General features: G+C 41.5%; 1 protein-coding gene across 2 annotated transcripts in view; it reads right to left on the reverse strand.

Moving 5' to 3' along the window:
- The window catches only part of adamts19 (ADAM metallopeptidase with thrombospondin type 1 motif 19), a 406,630-nt gene that overhangs the window by 179,487 nt on the left and 206,255 nt on the right, over window positions 1-20,888 (reverse strand). For both annotated transcript variants that reach the window (XM_033017772.1, XM_033017773.1), the window contains one exon: window positions 9,444-9,594. In XM_033017772.1, the coding sequence (XP_032873663.1) occupies window positions 9,444-9,594 (151 nt within the window). The remainder of the gene's footprint in view (window positions 1-9,443; window positions 9,595-20,888) is intronic.

Below are 20,888 nucleotides of genomic sequence, written 5' to 3' on the forward strand. Positions count from 1 at the left end.
TTGTAACTTCATCCGCTCCTGTGTGAACAGCTACATTTGGGGCAGGCAGAGGCCCTGCTGCCAACAGACCACCACGAGGATTTTGACCCCTGACTAGACATGACCTCTTATCAGGCTTTTCCAGCATAAGCTGGTTCAAGTTACAGAGGTGACGTGTCATGGATTTTAACATTAGTCACTGAAAAAAATAAAGCATCTTAGACACAAAAAATATATTTCAAATTTTTTTTTTGAAAAGGGTGGAAACATCCACCATCATATTTCTTGGTTTGCTTATGGCACAAGGTTCATACATCTGGCTTACAAAGGCTTTTAGTGCATTCAAGTCACAGTTAAATGGTCAGAAACAAAAGCCCCCACAATGATCGCACTGAAATAAGCGGAGCAATGTCTGTCGATTCCACTCAGACTCCGTGCGTTCAAGTTTAGTATAACCCGAATTACTTAATTCCTGCATTTGTAAAGTTAGCTCAGCTCCCTCTATTTCATTTAGCAGTAAAGGAAGGAGTACTTCAAGACATGAGACAAGAGACAAGAGACATTTATTGTCACATGTACCAATTGGTACAGTGAAATGTGTGGTCACCATATAGCCATACGAATAAAAAAAGAGCACAGAACACGATAGTCTTTAACATAGACATCTCCACACAGCGGAATCAAAGTTTCCTACTGTGAGGGAAGGCACCAAAGTTCAGTCATCCTCCTCTGTTGTCCTCTGTCGTTCACCTGTAGTCGGGGGGCTTCCGAACCCCTCGCTGTCGCCGCTGCGGGCGGCCCGATGTTCAGGCCTGCTCGCCGGATGATGGAACGCCGACGTTGGAACGGGAGAACATTCTCAGAGGCTTGGACTTCTGAATCGGTCACTTCTTAACGTAGACCGTGGCTCCCGAAGTCCACAGGCCGGGATGGGTGGAGATTCACGCTGGCGGCCCTCGGCAAAAGATCCCAGGGCTCCGCGATGTTGACGCCAGCACCATCCGCGCTGGAAGCTCTGCAAACCACAGTTCCGCGATGTTGAAGCAGCAGGCCCAAACAGCGGTCCAGGTAAGGCATCGCCCTACTCCACGGCGAATCCAGTGCTGCGCCGTTGCTGAAGCTTTGTTCCGGTACTCGGCAGGAAAGGCCGGGCCAATCCAGTTGGTAGGCCGCGAGGGGGGAGAGCGAAGATGCGACTTGGAGAATAGTCGCATCCTCGCCAAGAAGTGACGGAGAAACAGTTTCCCCCTTACCCTACCACCCTCCCCCACAGAGAAATACTAAAAAAATCCTCCACAATGTACTTTTAAACAAACTAAAAAAAAAAGGAAGAAAAACAGACTGTAGGCAGAGGCAGCCATCATACGGCGCCCCTAGTGGTAAAAAATAAAGTGCAGTTCCAGGAATTAGTGCAATACAATTTCAACAGTTAGTGTGCAATACAGGATACTTTCACCAAAATCAAGTATTTAATGGTTTGGTAAAATCAAAAAAGATTAGCAAAATTTTTAAAGCCATTTGACATTTGATTTAGTGTAATAGACCAAATATAATTGTGCTGAAACATGCTGAAAGCAATCCACTGAGATAAAATTCCATATGCCCACCATGCTCTGTGTGAAAAGGTTGTCCCTCAGTTTCCTATCAAATCTTTAGCCTCTACCTTAAACTATGTCCTCTAATTCTTGACTACCCTACCACAGGCATTAACCATGTCTCTTCCCCTCATTATTTTATACACTTCTGTCCGCATTCGAATGAATAAAATCCTAGCCTGTCTAAACTCTATCTAGGCACTCATGCACTCGAGCTAAGTTATTGCAGTAATTCTCAATATCAATGTCCATCCCAATCCTGCATGTGTGCATTGTGTACTCAAACCCACTCAAAAACATCTCATTTAGTCACTATTTTAACTATTTTTTAATATAATTATGAGATTGAGCAATTAAATGAGAATTACATAATGCTAGCAGAGGTATTGGCTCATTGGGACTTTCAATATTAAGTGGACTGCAAGTGAAGGGGGAAACAACACTCCAAGAATTGGTATATGATAAGAAAATTAGAAATAAATGTCATATCTTTCCACAGTTGCTATATGGCAAAAAGCCCAACTCAGTGCTTAATACCAACGATGAATACCAATCGAAGATAGACACAAAATGCTAGAGTAACTCTGCGGAACAGGCAGCATCTCTGGAGAAAAGGAATGGGTGACATTTCGGGTCGAGACCCTTCTTCAGACTGATGTCAGGGAAATGGGTGGGACAGAGATAGAATGTAGTTGGAGACAGAAAATCTGGTGGGAGAACTGGGAAGGGGGAGGGGATGGAGAGAGAGGGAAAGCAAGGGCTATTTGAAGTTAGAGAAGTCAATGTTCATACCGCTAGGGTGTAAGCTACCCAAGCGAAATATGAAGTGCTGTTCCTCCAATTTGCGCTGGGCCTCACTCTGACAATGGAGGAGGCCCAGGACAGAAAGGTCAGACTGGAAATGGGAGGGGGAGTTAAAGTGTTGAGCAACCGGGTGATCAGTTAGGTTAAGGTGGATTGAGTGGAGGTGTTCAGCGAAAGGATCGCAGAGCCTGGCGAGACAAAGCGTAGGGTCGGCAATCGTTGCGCTGAACACCGCCGCTTGGGTATTTTGCTTGGGTATCTTACACCTCAACGGTATGAACATTGACTTAACTAACTTCAAATAGCCCTTGCTTTCCCTCTCTCTCCACCCCCTCCCCTTCCCAGTTCTCCCACCAGTCTTACTGTCTCAGACTACATTCTATCTCTGTCCCGCCCACTCATTTGACATCAGTCTGAGAAAGGGTCTCGACCCATTACGTCTCCCCAGAGATGCTGCCTGTCCCACTGAGTTACTCCAGCATTTTGTGTCTATCTTCAATTTAAACCAGTATCAGCAGTTCTTTCCTTCACATGAATACCAATCAATTAATTTTGGCAGAAATAATGTGTTCACTCTCTGCCCAGCAGCACCACTGAGTTGACTTTGAGATTGTTTCGAGGATTAATTTTCACTAATGTCCTTGAGGGATTTTAAATCTGTCACAATGTATAGTAAAAATATATTTAATATGTTCTATAATTTTGAAGGAGGCAGTTGTTGTCATCTTTTATAACTGGACTAAGGTTCTGATTCCTAAATCTATTATGTGATATCATAAATATTATTTAGTTTGGAAGAGTTCAATTAATTTACCTTGTAAGACTTTTGTCTTTTTTTAATCCTGTATATTATATTGCAAATTGCATTAACAATAAATGGAATGAAGGTATTGCCTGTGAAGTTGAAATCCAGGTTTTTGTGGGACGTGGATTTGATGCTGGCCTGTGACATGACCTCCCACATACCAATGAAACCAGAATGATGTGGGACTAGTTGGAGTCTGGGAGCTTGACAGGATCACCGAGTCCTTAGCAGGTGGTGAGGGTCCCGAGGAGGTGTACAAAAATGCTCTCAGAGCCTAACACATGAGGAATATTTGAAGGTTCTGTGTCTGTACTCGCTGGCGTATAGAAGGATGAGGAGGTATCTCATTGAAACCTACCGAAAAATGAAAGATCTTGATGGAGTGGACATGCAGAGAAAGTTTCCAGTAGTAGGAGAATCTAGAACCAAAAGTCACAGCCTCAGAATAAAAGGGCATGCCTTTAGAATGGAGATAAGGAGGAATTTATTTTCAGATTCAGATTCAACTTTAATTGTCATTGTCAGTGTACAGTACAGAGACAATGAAATGCAGTTAGCATCTCCCTGGAAGAGCGACATAGAATATGATTTCAATAAATAAATCTATTTACATGCATACAGTCATAGACTTCTTTTTTCCTGTGGGAGGAGTGTCCGGGGGGGGGGGTGATTGGCAGTCACCGAGGTACATTGTTGAGTAGTGTGACAGTCGCAGGGAAGAAGCTGTTCCTGGACCTGCTGGTCCGGCAACGGAGAGACCTGTAGCGCCTCCCGGATGGTAGGAGGGTAAACAGTCCATGGTTGGGGTGAGAGCTGTCCTTGGCGATGCTGAGCGCCCTCCGCAGACAACGCTTGCTTTGGACAGACTCAATGGAGGGGAGCAAGGAACCGGTGATGCGTTGGGCAATTTTCACCACCCTCTGCAGTGCTTTCCGGTCGGAGACAGAGCAGTTGCCATACCATACCGTGATACAGTTGGTAAGGATGCTCTCGATGGTGCAGCGGTAGAAGTTCACCAGGATCTGAGGAGACAGATGGACCTTCTTCAGTCTCCTCAGGAGGAAGAGACGCTGGCGAGCCTTCTTGACCAGAGTTGAGGTATTGTGGGTCCAAGAGAGGTCATTGGAGATGTTGACCCCCAGGAACCTGAAGCTGGAAACACGTTCCACCTCCGTCCCGTTGATGTGGATGGGGGTGTGCGTGCCGCCCCAAGACTTCCTGAAGTCTACAATGAGCTCCTTGGTCTTCTTGGAGTTAAGGGCCAGGTTGTTATCAGCGCACCATGCTGCTAAGAGCTGGACCTCCTCCTTATAGGCCGACTCATCGTTGTTGCTGATGAGGCCAATCACCGTTGTATCATCTGCATACTTGATGATGGTGTTAGTACCATGTACAGGTGTGCAGTCGTAGGTGAAGAGGGAGTAGAGGAGGGGGCTCAGCACACAGCCCTGTGGAACGCCGGTGTTCAGGGTGAGGGTTGAAGAGGTGTGCTTGTCTAACCTAACAGACTGGGGTCTGTTGGTTAGAAAGTCCAGTATCCAGTTGCAGAGGGAGGGGCCGATGCCCAGGTTACCGAGTTTGGTGATCAGTTTAGAGGGTATAATGGTGTTGAATGCTGAGCTGTAATCGATGAACAGCATTCTTACGTAAGTGTCTTTGTTGTCGAGGTGGGAGAGGGCGGAGTGAAGTGCCGTTGAGATGGCATCCTTCGTACTCCTATTCTTGCGGTAGGCAAACTGATAGGGATCCAATGTGGGGGGTAGGCTGCCTTTGAGGTGTGCCAGGACCAGCCTCTTGAAGCACTTGGTGATGATGGGGGTAAGTGCAACTGGGCGGAAGTCGTTGAGGCTTGCCGCAGTGGAGTGTTTTGGCACCGGCACGATGGAGGTGGTTTTAAGGCACGTGGGGACAACTGCTTGGGCAAGTGACAGGTTGAAGATGTCAGTCCAGACGTCTGTCAGCTGCGCAGCACAGGCCCTGAGGACGCGCCCGGGGATGCCGTCAGGGCCAGCAGCCTTACGTGCATTAGTCCTACTCAGTGCCACGTACACGTCGTAGGGGGCGAGTGTGAGGGGTTGGTGATCAGCAGGGAGCACAGCCTGTCTCTAGATTGTCCCTGTCGAAGCGGCCAAAGAAGTGGTTAAGCTCCTCAAGGAAGGAGGCGTCGCTGGATGTGGGGGTGGTGTTGGTGGGTCTATAGCAGTGGTTCCCAACCTTTTTTTGGCCATGCCCCACCTAATCACCTCTAAAATCCTGATGCCCCCCCCCCCATATTTTAGCACGAGCAGACAAAGAAATAATTCTCAGAAAATGGAATTTACTTAAAATAACATCTGAAACATAAGCTACATATGTTTACCTGATGCCCCCCTTAAAAATCAAATTGCCCCCCTGTGGGGCGTACGCCCCACGTTGGGAACCATTGGTCTATAGTCTGTGATGGCCTGGATGCCTTGCCACATGCGTCGGGGGTCGGAGTTGTTGTTGAAGTGCTCCTCAATCCTGAGCTTATGGCAGTGCTTGGCCTTCTTGATGCCCCTCTTCAGGTTAGCCCTGGATGAACTGTAGGCTCGAGCATCGCCTGACCTGAAAGCGGTGTCCCGTGCTTTCAGCAGTAGCCTGACCTCGCTGTTCATCCATGGCTTCTGATTCGGGAATATGGTCACCCGTTTGAGGGAGGTGACACTATTGATGGTGGAGTTTATAAAGTCCAGAACAGAGGATGTGTAGGAATCAATGTCCGTGTGGGAGTCAAGTGTGGCTTGGGCTGCAAACGCCTTCCAGTCAGTGTTTCCAAAACACTGCTGAAGTGTGGAGTCCGCTTCCTCTGACCAGACTTTAACTGTCCTCACAGTGGGTTTAACCCGTCTGATGAGTGGGGAGTATTTAGGGTGCAGGAACAATGAAAGGTCATCAGACTGACTAAGGTGGGGGAGGGGGACGGCTTTGTAAGCTTCAGCCACGTTAGTGTAGACTTTGTCCAGTGTCTTGTCTACTCTAGTGGGGAAGGATACATGTTGGTGGAATTTGGGGAGTATAGTCTTCAGGTTGGAGTGATTGAAGTCACCCGCAACAATGAAGGCTGCCTCGGGGTTGTGCGTCTGTTGTTTGCTAATCGCAAACAACAGACGCACAACAGACTTTTGCGAGAGGGTGTGAATCTGTGAAATTCATTACCACAGACGACTGGAGGACATTGGATATTTTTAAAGCAGATTGATGGCTTCTTGGCTTAGTAAGTGTCAAAGTTAACAGAGAGAAGGCAGGAGAATGAGAATGAGATTGAGAGGGAAAAATAGATCAGCCACGATTGAATAGCAGAGCAGCCTAGATGGGCCTAATGGCCTAGTTCTGTTCCTATTTCTTATTATCTTATGAAAACAATAAAAAAGATTTGGACCTCATAAATATTTCAACAAAGTCTACTTTCTGAAGGTCACCAGAAATAGACAAACAAATAATTCTATCGTCACGGTCAAACAGATGGATACGGTACCTTCATTCCAAATCATCCACGATGCTCCAACTAAGCTAGACCTATTTTCAAGTGATTGGCCCATATCCCTCTAAACCTTTCCTGTCCAAATGTCTTTTACATGTTGTTATTGTAACTGCCTCAACTACTTCCTTTGGCAGTTCCTTTCAAATATCCACCGCCTTCTGTGTGGAAAAAATTGCCCCTCTGGTTCCTTTTCAATCTTTCCCCTCTCACTTTAACCCTAAACCCTCTAGTTCTTGATTCCCACTACCCTGGGAAAAATTACTGTGTATTCACCTATCTATTCCCCTCTTTTAGATCACTTGGCAGTCTCCTGAACTCCAAGGAATAGTTCTAGCCTGCCCAATCTCTCCCTATAGATCAGGCCCTCAAATCCTAGTAACGACATAAATCTTCTCTGCACCCTTTCCAATTTATGGCATTGTTCCCATAGCAGGAAGACCATAATTTAACAGAATACTCCAAGTGCAGCCTCATCAACGTCTTGCACAACTGAAACATAACATCACAACTTCTATACTCAATTCCCTGACTGATGAAGGCTAGCTTGCTAAAAGCCTTCTTCGTCACCTGGTCTACCTGTGAGGCCACTCCCTGGGAACTATGTACTTGTACTCCTAATCCTTCTGCTCTTCAACACTCCCCAGGCACCAGCCATTCAGTGAAGGTCCTGGCCTGGTTCGACGTCCCAAAACGCAATACCTCACAATTATCTGAATTATATTCCATTTGCCATTCCTCAGCCCATTTGCCCAGCTGATCAAGATCCCACTGTAATTCTTGATAACCATCTTCAGAATCTACCACACCATTTATTTTAGTGTCATCTGCAAACACACTCAATCGTGCCAGCACATTCTTAGTCATGTTGCCTATTTCTTTTTTTACTAATAATAAAATAATTCACACTTCAGTGTCACTGGGTAAAAACAAGACAGCTTGTATAAACATTCATTCTACATCTCAAAGCTTTATCCCCAGAGAACAAGTCTATTCAAAACAATGCATTTTCTACAGTTTGTGCTGTCATCGTAAGATTTGGTTCCAATGCAGAATTACAAGATTACACTAAATAATCACTTTTTCTCTCCCTTGAGTAAAACACTATAATGGCCATTTCTAGGTCATTGCATCTTGAACTGAAATTCATCTGGGCACCTCTGGATATGAGTCTCCCGCAAAGGATGATGTAATTGTCCATATGATGTTCCTTTCGGAGCACTGCGGGGGAACTTGGATGCAGTTGTACATGATACATGCCCTATGGTGAAAGGATTTGTTTTGCCTGCAGTACATCTCATAACTGACATGCAGCAACCACAGAAAGATATTCACCAATCAATGCCACCCATCACCAAATGCAAAGTTGCAATTGTCACAAAGCTAAAAACAAGACAGAATTGAAGTTATTCAACTCTCTTTAAACAGAGGTAGTCAGTTCTCTCCCTTATGAGATCAGCATTGGGCCGATGGGCCTGTTTCCATGCTGTATGACTATATTAAACAGTTGACTACAAACTGCGAAATGCTCCAATATCCTTAGATCCCATCTTGAAGGAACTGAATGCATAAATGTCTATGGCTCTGTGACCATGCCAGTGATAAGGTCCCTATTCTGCTGGGGTTGGAACTGTGGCAGGTTTTAATGAAGACATAATGCGTACTCTGTTCCTCACCAAGGTGCTGTGAACACTCTAATAATAATAATAATACATTTTATTTATGGGCGCCTTTCAAGAGTCTCAAGGACACCTTACAAAAATTGAGTATGTAGAGGAAAAACATGTAAGGGGAATGAAATAAATAGTAGAGACATGACTAGTACAACTCTGGATGGATTAACATCCTACTGAGCCCTTCTCCCCTCCTCCACCTGTCACTGCTATCCCACCAGGTGCACCTACTCCTTGTCACTGCACACTCCAAACAGAAAACCAACAAGTGTATATGGGAGAAAATTATTTCCACACAAGTCCTGATGTCAATAAGCAGTGGATCGATATAAAATTCAACATCTTTTAAAAATTCAAGGATCAAGCATCTTAAGATTTCTGGCCAATTTACCAGTAAGTCAACCAGCCAATAATCTGAAAGCAATTAATAGTTGCATAAATAACACTAATTGCATGTCTTCCCTCATGCTCAACCCATCATTTTTTAGTTTTAGTTTTAGAGATATAGCATGGAAACAGGGCCTGTTATACACTATTATTCGATGTTATCCCACTTTCGCATACTACACACTGGGGACAATTTACAGAGGCCAATTAATACAAATCTGTGTGTCTTATGGAAGGAACCGGAGCACCCGGAGAAAACCGACGGTCTCAGGGAGAATGCACAAACTCCGCCCAGACAACACTCGTAGTCAGGATGGAACCTGGGTCTCTGGCGCTGCGCCACTACACTCAGCTGTTCTTTTTTTAATAACTGCTTGATCTGCCATGAAATCGGCATTTGCATACTGATTGATATCATGATCAGGCATTTCTGTAAAATGCCACCAGCTCTTTTTTACTGCATATACAGCAGCACCTTAACCAATATGTGTCCAGCAGGAACTCTGGCACAAATGTGTATTGTTCATTAGTTGCTTTGTTGGAACACATTTGGTGCCCACATCACACCCACCCCCATAAAACGCTGAACTGAACCAAACCTTATTTTAATGCATTGAGGAACTTAAAGAATTCTCGATTATGTGAAACAATAAATATACAGAGGCCAATTAATATAGGATGTTATATAAAAGAAAAGTTACCTGCATCTCCTTACAGAAAGTAGCTGTGGGACCAAACAGAATCTGACACTGTTCATCTGCTGTGTAGATCATCCCTGGCAACTTGGATGACAGCATCACTGAGTTGAGGCTCTGAGGATCTGTGTGCAGTAAACAATTACTGACCTTTGACCTGCCAATACACGTAAATTCATAAGTTATAACAAAAAGTTTATGTTATGTTTCAGTTGTTTTGAAATAAGAAGGAAATTTGCAGCAATAGTGATATGGCTTAGACTCCACGATTTTATAACTCTTGGCTTAAACAGCATCTTACATATGAAAGTAGCGTAGACATACATTCCCCTATCCTGGGCTCCTATAAGGCAGCTGACATGAAGGGAGCTTGTTTCGGAAAACTGACTTTCACAGTTTTCAACAGATCAATATTCCTCAAGATCAGGTCCCTTTCCGACGGCCAAGATTTATGAACAATTGCAGGACAAATTTAAATGAACATCACTTAATCTTTAGTTTAGTTTTTTAATTTAGTTTAGAGATACATTGCGGAAACAGGCCCACTGAGTCCGCACCTACCAATGATCACCGCACATAAACACTATCCTACAAACCTGTACGTCTTTAGAGTGGGGGAGGGAATCAAAGTTCTCTGAGAAAACCCATGCAAGCCATGGGGAGAACGAATATGCTCCGTACAGACAAGCACCCGTGGCCAGGATCGAACCCTGGTCTCTGGCACTGAAAGCGCTGTGCCACCCACTCAGTAGAATAACAAACATTTGAATACTATGTTTATTTTGGAAAGGGTAGAGAATAATTGATCTATTGTGATTGTGACATGATGTTTTGGGAACAGAAAACATTTCATTATACTTAATTGCAGGTACTATCGCAACGTTTAAGCAGGTATTATCACAAGGCAGATATATGGATAGGATAGGTTTAGAGGGATATGGGCCAAATGCAGGCAGGTGGGACGAGTGTAGATGGGACTTGTTGGTCGGCGTGGGCAAGTTTGGCCAAAGGGCGGGTTTCCATGCTGTATGACTCGAATGCACCTGACCTTAAATCCTACTGACCTGTCCTTCTCACATTGTTCAATTCCATCTCGCATATTTCATTCCTTCTTTGGTGTATTTTGAACTACCTCCTTTAATCGCCACTTTTGTAACTTATTCAATACATCTCTTAATCTCTTTTAAAAGTAATCTCTCAATTTGTCTTTCAATCCTAGTTTGCCTTTTTTTTAAACAGAATGTTGTATCTTTTGCCAAAGTAAATAATTTGCATATCCAAGCTATCTCAATTCCTTTCATCATATTTAGTTTAGTTTAGATATACAGCATGGAAACAGGCCCCTCAGCCAATTTAGCCCATGCTGACCGTGATCACACATTCACACAAGTTCTATCCTACACACTAGCAACCATTTACTGAAGTCAATTAACCTCCAAACCTGCACATTTTTGGAATGTGGGAGTAAACTGGAGCAGTCGGGGAAAACCCACGCGGTCACAGGGAGAATATAGAGACAGCACCAGGATCGAACCCGGAGTTTCTGGCGCTGCAGGGCATCAACTCCATCGGTGCACCACTGTGCAGCTTTTGAGCCACTGTGCAGCCATATTGAGAATATGAACATATTCTCATCATACTTTTATACTCGATTGCACTGGAAAGCAGCCAATTCTCACCATGAACCTCAATCTAATTTATGCAGTATATTTCACCTGCAACTCTTTATATAATGCCACTTCAACGTGGTATTAAAGCACATCTTTAAGTAAAATAAGACTTTACAAACATGATTTCTGCAACCTAGTTCTTGCAGCTTGTCACAGCTGACATTTCTCACTAGATCTCTAATGGCAAACTAATCCCCCCCCCCCCCCCAAGAATATAGAAGGGGTGTCAGGTCCTTGCCTGCGAATTGGAAGAGGAGGTAAAATGACATCTCTGATTCAAGCTATTCTGGGCTTCAAGCTAAAGAGAAGTTACAAAAGCAATTTCAGATACAGGAAAAATGATGCACTAAAAAGATATGAGCTCCTATAATGGAAAACTATTTTTACTTTCATTCTGAATCTTTCATTAATATTAACTTATCAATTGTCAAATTAATACACTAATAAAGCTTTATTTGGTGAAATTCGTATTTTTATTGTTTTTTATTATGATAGTTAATAATTAAACTTTTAATCCATTGTATTTATGAAATAAAGATAGCTTTGTCATAAATTTAACCCACAGTTAGTTTTACGTACATTTTGCTCTCCTTCACAGAATTGGTTTTCACCTATAATATATTTGTTATTGCCTTTGTATCTTGGTAGTGAAACATGCATTTATAGTTTTCCTTGCGTCACTAATAAGGCACAAGAGATTGTTGCTCAGTACAAAAGTTTAAGTTTCATGTGCGATGCTCCGGTATTCCCTGGGAAACGTCTTCTCATTTTGCACTGTACAACTGTTGCTTTGCAAGATGACAATAAAGATTGATAAAGATAAACACTTTGCAGTGAAATTGCAGTGAATTACCGCATCTTATCAAGATTTTTAAACCATTAACAAAGATCTTTCACTGCCATATTGAGTGAACTCCATTATCCAACAGCACTGCGTTGTTTAACTTCAACTCATGGCCCACAGTTGTTTCAGGCAGCAGCTCATATCACGTTCACAGGGAATATGTGATAAAAATTTCTGTTAACAATCATGTCCCATAAAAGAATGTAGGAAAAAATTGGACCAGGTGTTGCCATATTGTTACATCTGATTGCATCTACCATTAGATAACTTGTCTCCTGTGTTTTTCACCTCAAAATTTGATTTCTCACAAATTTGTTTGCATTCACAAGTGGCAGTGCCAAATGAATAAAGCGAGCAATCCGCTGTTTGTTAGGGAGTTAGAAATATACAGCTATAGGATTGAGAAAGAGGAAAATGAGTGTGCCTGACTGCAATGTTAAAGCAGAAACAGAAAAATAACTGAAGGAAGGGAACTTAAGTCTGGAAGGGTAAAGAAGGGAGAACAAAAAATCTACAATGTAATGCCTTAAAAAATCTGGCTGATAAAATAAAACCTGAAACAATGAGGCTCCAGGTAATTAATACCTTTTATATCAGAGAAATTAGTTGCGAATTAATAGTATTTTCAAGTTGTTAAAAGAGCATTAACCAAAATATTTTTTAGCCTTAAATATCACTGGGAGTTGAGTGCATTATAAATGTTAAAATATTCAGACGTCATTAGATTCAATGCATGTTAACAGTGGTGCAGGCAAATGAAATATTTGTCTGTGAGGTGTATGCAGAGAGGGACAAACTGGACAATAGCATTTGGATATTCACAGTATACCTCACCAGATGATGACTTAATTTAGTTTTAGAGATACAGTGTGGAAACAGGCCCTTCGGCCCACCGAGTCCATGCCGACCAGAGACTCCCACACACTGACACTATCCTATACACACCAGAGAAATTTACATTTATACCAAGCCAATTACCCTACAAACCTGTATTTCTTTGGCGTTTGGGAGGAAACCAGAGATCCTGGAGAAAACCCACGCAGGTCACGGGGAGAATGTACAAACTCCGTACAGACAGCACCCAGAGTCTGGATCAAATCTGAGTCTCTGGCGCTGCAAGGCAGTAACTCTACCGCTGCGCCACTGTGCTGCCGGCAGTAATAACTGTGAATGCCACTAGCCTCACCATTATTTCAACAGTAAGTTCTTTTTTTTTTTTTTCTTTTTTTTCTTTCTTTTTTTTTTTGTTTATTTTATTAGAAGTTAATACAATACAAAACAATACAGTGGCCCTAATTTTAGGTGCCAACTATGTCATACCGTAATCCATTCTATGTACAACCTCTAGTTTTATGTTATGAGTAGGCAAGACAAGAAAAAGAAAACAATAGAAAGGGGAAAGAGTGGAAAAATAGATGGTAGAGAGTAGAAAAATGTGAAGTGTGGATATAAAAAATAAAAATAAAAAAATAAAATAAAAAAGAAAAGGTGGAAAGTTGAAATAGAAGAAAAGGCCCCTTAAAAGAGAATTTTTCAAATCTATATTCGGAGATGTAGATCTATCCACGTCATGAACTGAAATCAGCAATCCTTATGGTACCGCTGCATCACATGATTCCAAAAAGTCGATGAAAGGAGACCAACTCCTTAAGAATTGGTCATATTTATCTATTAGTCGGAGTCTCATTTCTTCAAGGCGTGCTATGTCCATCATATTCCTAATCCACATTTTAACAGTTGGTATGGTTGTATTTTTCCAAAATTTAAGTATCAATTTCTTTCCAATTATTAACCCATAATTAAAAAAAACATTTTGGTCTTTATTTAAATTGGTATCTTCTCCTATTATTCCAAATATAATCCATTCCATTTTGGGTTCTATTCTTGACTTGAAGAGCTTTGTAAATATATCAAATATATCACTCCAAAATTTATTCAACTTTGTACATCCTACAAATGAATGTGTTAAATTAGCGTTTTGAAACAAACATTTATCGCATCTGGGAGAGACGTTTGGATAAAATTTATTCAACCTCGTTTTTGAATTCAACAGTAAGTTCTATCTTGTGTGAACTTCTAAAGGGCCTGTCCCACTTTCACGACCTAATTCACGACCTCTGCCGAGTTTGCCCTTGACTCATACTCGCAGCAATGGTCGTCACAAGGTCGTAGGATGTCGTAGTTAGGTCATAGCAGGCAGTGATGCTAGTCGTAGGTACTCGTCGCATCAAGTAGGTCAGGCGTTTTTACTAGCCTGATGAAAAATGTCCACGAGTGAAAGGCCTGTCCCACGAGCATGCGACTGCATGCGACAAGCGCGACCAAACCGGAAGCGGGGGCGGCGCGGAAGTCGAGTGATACCCGTACAGGGCCAGTCCCACAAGCATGCAACTGCATGCGGCGAGCGCGACCAAACCGGAAGCGAGGGGCCGCGCGGAGGTCGAGTGAGTGACGTGAAGTTCGAGCGAAGTCCGCAGGGAGTTCACGCGTGACGTACGGCATCAAGACGCTGCGTCCAGCGTCGAGACGCTGCATATGCCCGTCAAGGCGGTGCGTACAGCGTCGAGGCGGCTGCGGGCTGGCAGGCCATTGCCGTGCGGAATTTTTGAACACTGTCAGTTTTTCGGAGCCCCGCGCGATGTAGGGACCAGCTCCGCACAACTCAATACGGCTCCGGCGATCGAAGTGGGACCGGCCCCGCGAGGCTGTACGGCTCAAGCAACCACGTTAGATCGTGCTCGCCGCATGCAGTCGCATGCTCGTGGGACAGGCCCATTAAAAAGGTCGTGAATTAGGTTGTGAAAGTGGGACAGACCCTTAACTCAGCTTGTAACTCTTGAGCATGACAGAAGTTTAGATCACATTTAAAAAAATCCTTTAAACATTGTTAGAACACCATTGTGAATGGGAATCTCACGGCTAAATTTAATTTGTGGTTCCTGTCTGATAGAAGAACATTTATAGAAATATATTATTTGAGGAATAGTTACAGACAAGGATCAATACATAGTAAAGACATGATACATCAGCTTCACCATTTTAAAATTACTATGGCCCCTTTTTAATTCCAAATGAATTGACTGGTGAAGTCTCCCATTGAGTTGATGGATGAGTCAATTAATCTAATGTTTCTTTTCACATACCAATAATGCTCTACCCACAACCATATTGTCATGGGCTGTCAGTTAGCCGTCTGTTATTTCTATGACTAATCTTCCGAGTCTGAATGGCCTAAAGTACAAAATTAACTTTTTACAGACCATTGAGCTATTTATGTAATGCAAAGTTTAATTAGACCACACACCACTTTTAATTAGTATTAGGTCTTCTGCCTGGCTTCATGGTTGATCTAGCCTAGACTATTAAAACAGTTTGAAATGTCATTTAAGTGAAATTTAACTGTGAGGATCCTCCCAAACTTATTTCCCATATATATTTACAACATGGTAGGAGGCCATTTTGACTCTTTGAGTTTATGGTTCACATTCCCCGATACTCTTGTCTGTATCCGACTCTTCCCACATGTCCATCAAATCCCCCCAGGCTCTATCACTCACTCATATACTAACAGTAATTTGCAGTGGCTAATTAACCTACTAACCTGCATATCTTTGGATGTGGGTGGAAACTAGAGCATCCAGGGGAAACCCACACACTCACATGCAACCTACACACAGACAACACTGGAACCAAATCAGTGCTGCTACGAGGCAGCAGATTTCGTAGGGTCATCAATGTGACGTTCTCAATCACCGACTCATATGTTTTCCTATTATCAGCTCTTTAAAACAATAAAAGATCGAATTATGCAAAATATTTAATTTAGTTTTATTCAATACAATTTGGTTTGTAACAATTCAACCTGCTAATTCAACCTGAAGGTATTCCAAACATATTATTGGGCATACATTTATATATACCTATATATTTATTCAAGAGATAGACACAAAGCGCTGGAGTAACTCAGCGATCAGGCAGCACTTCTGGAGAAAAAGGATGGGTGATGTTTTGGGTCAAAACCTTTCTTCTGACCCGACCTGAACCAAAACGTCACTCATTCTTTTTTTCCAGAGGTGCTACCTGATCCCTGAGTTGCTCCAGCGCTTTGTGTCTATCTCCAGCATCTGCAGTTCCTTTCTACACACACACATATTTTTTTCCCCCAGTCTGCAACTTGACTAAATTGGTACTGATCAGTTGAATTAAAGACAGACACTTGCAACAGTGCTGCTACTTTTCAAGCTGCCAACTATTAATCAAATCATTAAAATTAAAATTGGACCAGGTGTTGCCATATTGTTACATCTGATTGCATCTACCATTAGATAACTTGTCTCCTGTGCTTTTCACCTCAAAATTTGATTTCTCACAAATTTGTTTGCATTCACAAGTGGCAGTGCCAAATGAATAAAGCGAGCAATCTGCTGTTTGTTAGGAAGTTAGAAATATACAGCTATAGGATTGAGAAAGAGGAAAATGAGTGTGCCTGACTGCAATGTTAAAGCAGAAACAGAAAAATAACAGAAGGAAGGGAACTTAAAGTTTACTTGCCAACGGTTTCGGAACAGAATTTTTATTGTGAAGACAATTTTATCCACACATCTCATATCGTTATTTGGCAGAAACACAATGTTTTAACATGGACCAAATAAAACAAGGAATAGAAACATCTGCATTGGGCTGTAATTAAAGTTAATGGTCTACCAAATTTGATCAGTAGCTTCAGTGGATGAAGGAAGGTGTTACATCTTTATACTCCACAAACTATGCATGTCAGTTGACCTTAATTGGGCTGTTTACTGATTTAAAATGATACTTTTCCTGAACCGTTTTTACTTATCCAGCAGGAATTATAGCCCTGTGCATATTGTCTCTATGTCTTTTCTCCAGTACTTTAGATCTTGAATTCTACACTAAAATGAATGGTGATTGAGCACAGCTACACCAATGCCTTCTGTAATGTGGGTATAATGCATTTTAGGTTCTGGTTAAGCATCATAATAGCCAATTCATTTCCTTACAGGCCTATGAAATGCCATTGCACCAGTTTTTCTAGAGTCATGGACTGTCTTCTTCAACTATGTAGTCTCAAGCAAGTAACTGCTTAGTTGATAAAGAAACATTATGATCCAAATGGGTCATGCTGCAAATGGGACAGCTGCCACACATGGCCCAATTCTTTTTTATACTGTGGTCTCTTTTCTTACCTAAGAATCAAACTCATGGCTACATCTTTAGAAATCGTCAGCAATGCTTTCTTCAGAGTTTTCTGTTAAATCAGCAATAATGATAGCAAAGAGCAAAAGTCTTAACACTCATAATGGATATCTACTGATGATTGGATTTGCAACCAAGAGATTTTCCAATTTAAAATCTTCCTGGCACTCACAGGATACAAATGTTCTTACTAGCACTTTTATAAAGGGGAAATCAGAGTTCCCAATATCCACCTGGATATCTATTCCCAATTCTGGGTCCTCTGGTTTCATCCCATATCCCAAGGTCATGTGCATTGCTACATTAATGAGCCAGTGTAAATTGTCTTTAATGAATAGGTGAACAATATAACCTAGGGGGGAGTTGATAAGAATATAGGGAGAATAAAAAGTGGGATTAATGTACGATTAGTGTAAATGGGTGGTTAATGGTCAGTGCCGACTCAGTGGCCAATGGACATGCTTTTGTGTTGTATCTCACAATGACTATAACGTATTGACTTCATCATGCAGAAAATTGGTTTATGAGTTAATTTGTCATCAGTTCAATACTAGTTGATGCTAATTGTTCTCTGATATTCAAGGTGTTAATGGACAGAATCTAAGGATCCTTACTCTTCTTTCAACTTTACTCCTTGTTAGTTTGTCACACATATAAAGATAATGCCAAAGCTAAATATGCAATTGATGGTTTGTAAATCTTATAGAGTAACAATGATAGACAATTCCTTTGGCAGAGTTTACTTGGCTTGACTGTTGCTTCACAAAACTGCGGGACTATTGACAATCAATTCTATCTGTAGAACCAATTACAAATGTTCAGGGTTGGACTATACTGAAATCAGAAAAAAACAATTTTAATTTTGTGATTTTGTTTTAATGATAAAGAAAATGAAAAGTTCCCAGTTCTTATCAAAATTATTGTACCGTAACTCATCAATAAGTTAATTCATGAGACCAGATGACCAAAATGTTGGATTCCGCTCTAAAACTTAAATGTTATTTAGTTATCATTTCAAAGATGCAGTAAAATAAACAGGACTCGAATCCCAAGTTCGCATTGATAATTTGTATATCTAGTTTAGCTTTCCAGCATTTGGCGTTTGTAATTTTGGAATGATAGTTCATTATCCAACTCGACTCCTTGCCAGTAATGAAACCAGATGTAATTGATAGATTTATTGAACAAAGCTAAGAATGAAGCACAATAAATTAGTCAGGGATTTACCATCTCACAACAGAAAAGCACAGGAAGGTCATTTAACCCCAGCCAAATTAGACCCACAAGCGACTGATCTGTACCCCATTTCCATCTGTATCCATTCAAACAAAATTGCCAATTTCTGGGTACAAAATTACAACTGCACCCCTTTCAACTGGATTTATTACATCTGTACATTTGCAATCTACACGTGCCATCTACTCTACAGATTTGTATTTTCTTGCAGACAGAAATGGCTTTCTCTAAATTGTTTCAAGAGTGTTGCAGAAACATCCTGATCCAAATGGGTCATGCTATATTTACGCACTGTAGAAAAACATCTGCCACACATGGCCCAATTCATTTTTTTTTATTGTTGTCTCTTTTCCTATCTAAGAATCAAACTTCTGGCCACATGTTTAGAGATCATCAGCAATGGTTTCCTCAGTAGAATATAGAACAGTTCAATGTAGGAAGGAACTGAAGGTGCCTTGTTTACACTGAAGATAGACACAAAATGCTGGAGTAACTCAGCGGGGCAGGCAGCATCTCTGGATAGAAGGAACAGGTGACGTTTAGGGTTGAGACCCTTCTTCAGGGGAGAGGGAGTTACAGAGATAAGGAAGTGTAAGAGATCAAAAGAGATGTAGATCAAGGAAAATGTAGAATAGACCATTGTTAGCTAGGAGAAAGTGACAACAAAGCAAACTGAGATACAATGTAATCAGATGGACAGTCAGACTGGTCAGAGAACTGGTAAGGGGGAGGGATGGAGAGAGAGGGAAAGCAAGGGAAGTTAGATGTCAATATTTATACCGCTGGAGTGTAAGCTGCCCAAGCAAAATATGAGGTGCTGTTCCTCCAATTTGCGCTGAGCTTCACTCTGACAATGGACAATGCCCAGGACAGAAAGGTCAGTGTGGGAATGGGCAGGTGAGTTAAAGTGTTTAGCAACCGGGAGATCAGGTAGGTTTAGGCGAAACGATCGCCAAGCCTGCGCTTGGTCTCACTGATATATACTGTACAGCACAGGAACTCACCTGTGCTGTAACTCACCTGCCCATCAGCCCACAATGTCCATGCTGAGAAGATGCAAAGTCATATGCCAACAGCATCTTCTGTTAAATCAGCAACAATAATAGTAAAGAGCATAAATCCACACTATAATGGACTTCTATTGATTAGAAATACAGAACTTTTACCATTAATTAGTATACCAGTCTACAAAATTGTAACCAAGAGATGTTCGAATTTAAAATCTTCCTGCCAACTGACTGCAATACATCTTGCTTCTAGAAATCAACTTTAGTTCAATGGTAACAATGGTAACACTTCTACCTGTAGGTCAGAGAATCTCAGCACAATATCCCACTCCTTTCTCAGTGGCATAGAGTAATATTCTGGTGTAATGCTGACAAATGTTGGGATCGCATCTTTGGTTGAGCTTTTAAACCCAAATCACTTTCAAAGGTTGAGATAAGAGATGCCTTGACTATAACTAAAGAAGAGCTGGTGATTTCTGTCCATTATTATCCCTCAAACAAATTATCTTGCCATTATTCATTTGCAGTTCTGCAATCAAGTAGTAATGATAATTGGTTATTATCAAAATGATAATTGAAATATCTGAGTTGAACACTTTATAATGAAGCAGGGAGCAGCAGACCTGTTAGTAAACTAAGAAGCGCATTAGTATCTAACTTCACTTGTGCCAAAGAATGCAGTGATGCATTTTCCATTGGCTATTGTTGACTCCATTACGATACTAAGTCAGGTTCCAAAACTGGGAAAGATTGAGTTTAAAATCAACTTCATTCTCCAGTTACTGCACCTATCTATATTACATATTTTGTTGATACATAATCACAGCTGTTTTTTGACCCAGGGGACAGTCCTTCAGAAACGGGTGATAACTATGCTCTTATGATCATCAATGCCAAGCTGTCAGTGACCGTTTTAATCCCCGTGTCAACTTATTGTCCTGCTTTTTCACATGAATTTGTAAAGAACCAATGCAATCAGTTAAAAGTTGGGAATGGATGCCATTTGACTTATTATATTAATTATATTAATTGAAACGTACAATATGATAATCAACTCAATGTTCTTTTCCTCTAATGTTGATTATGTAAGCATAGACTGCAGAAAAACATTACCATGTGCTGATAACCAAGAATTTAGTCACAGATGCACTTACCTAATATTTTCCCCAACAGTTACAATTGCCAACAGCATAAACAATCTACAAATATATCACTGTTAAAGAATTCTTATTTTCCTCAGAGAAACTCTGTGAAGCCTGCCTGCTCATTATCTAAAGCAAAGCAAAGTCTGTTGCAGATGATTTCATGTTCTGTCTTTACCATTTTGATCGCTACACTGGAAATGTCAAGCTTCTGAAAGATAATGGAAAGTGTTGCGAGAATAGTGAGGGGCTTTGTTTGATAAAAAACAAACATACACAGAGACTCGCTCATTCATCCAAATGATGTGCGAGGGAAACATCTGGCCTTCTTGTGG

This window comes from Amblyraja radiata, chromosome 3, assembly GCF_010909765.2.
Source record: "Amblyraja radiata isolate CabotCenter1 chromosome 3, sAmbRad1.1.pri, whole genome shotgun sequence".
Taxonomy (NCBI): domain Eukaryota; kingdom Metazoa; phylum Chordata; class Chondrichthyes; order Rajiformes; family Rajidae; genus Amblyraja; species Amblyraja radiata.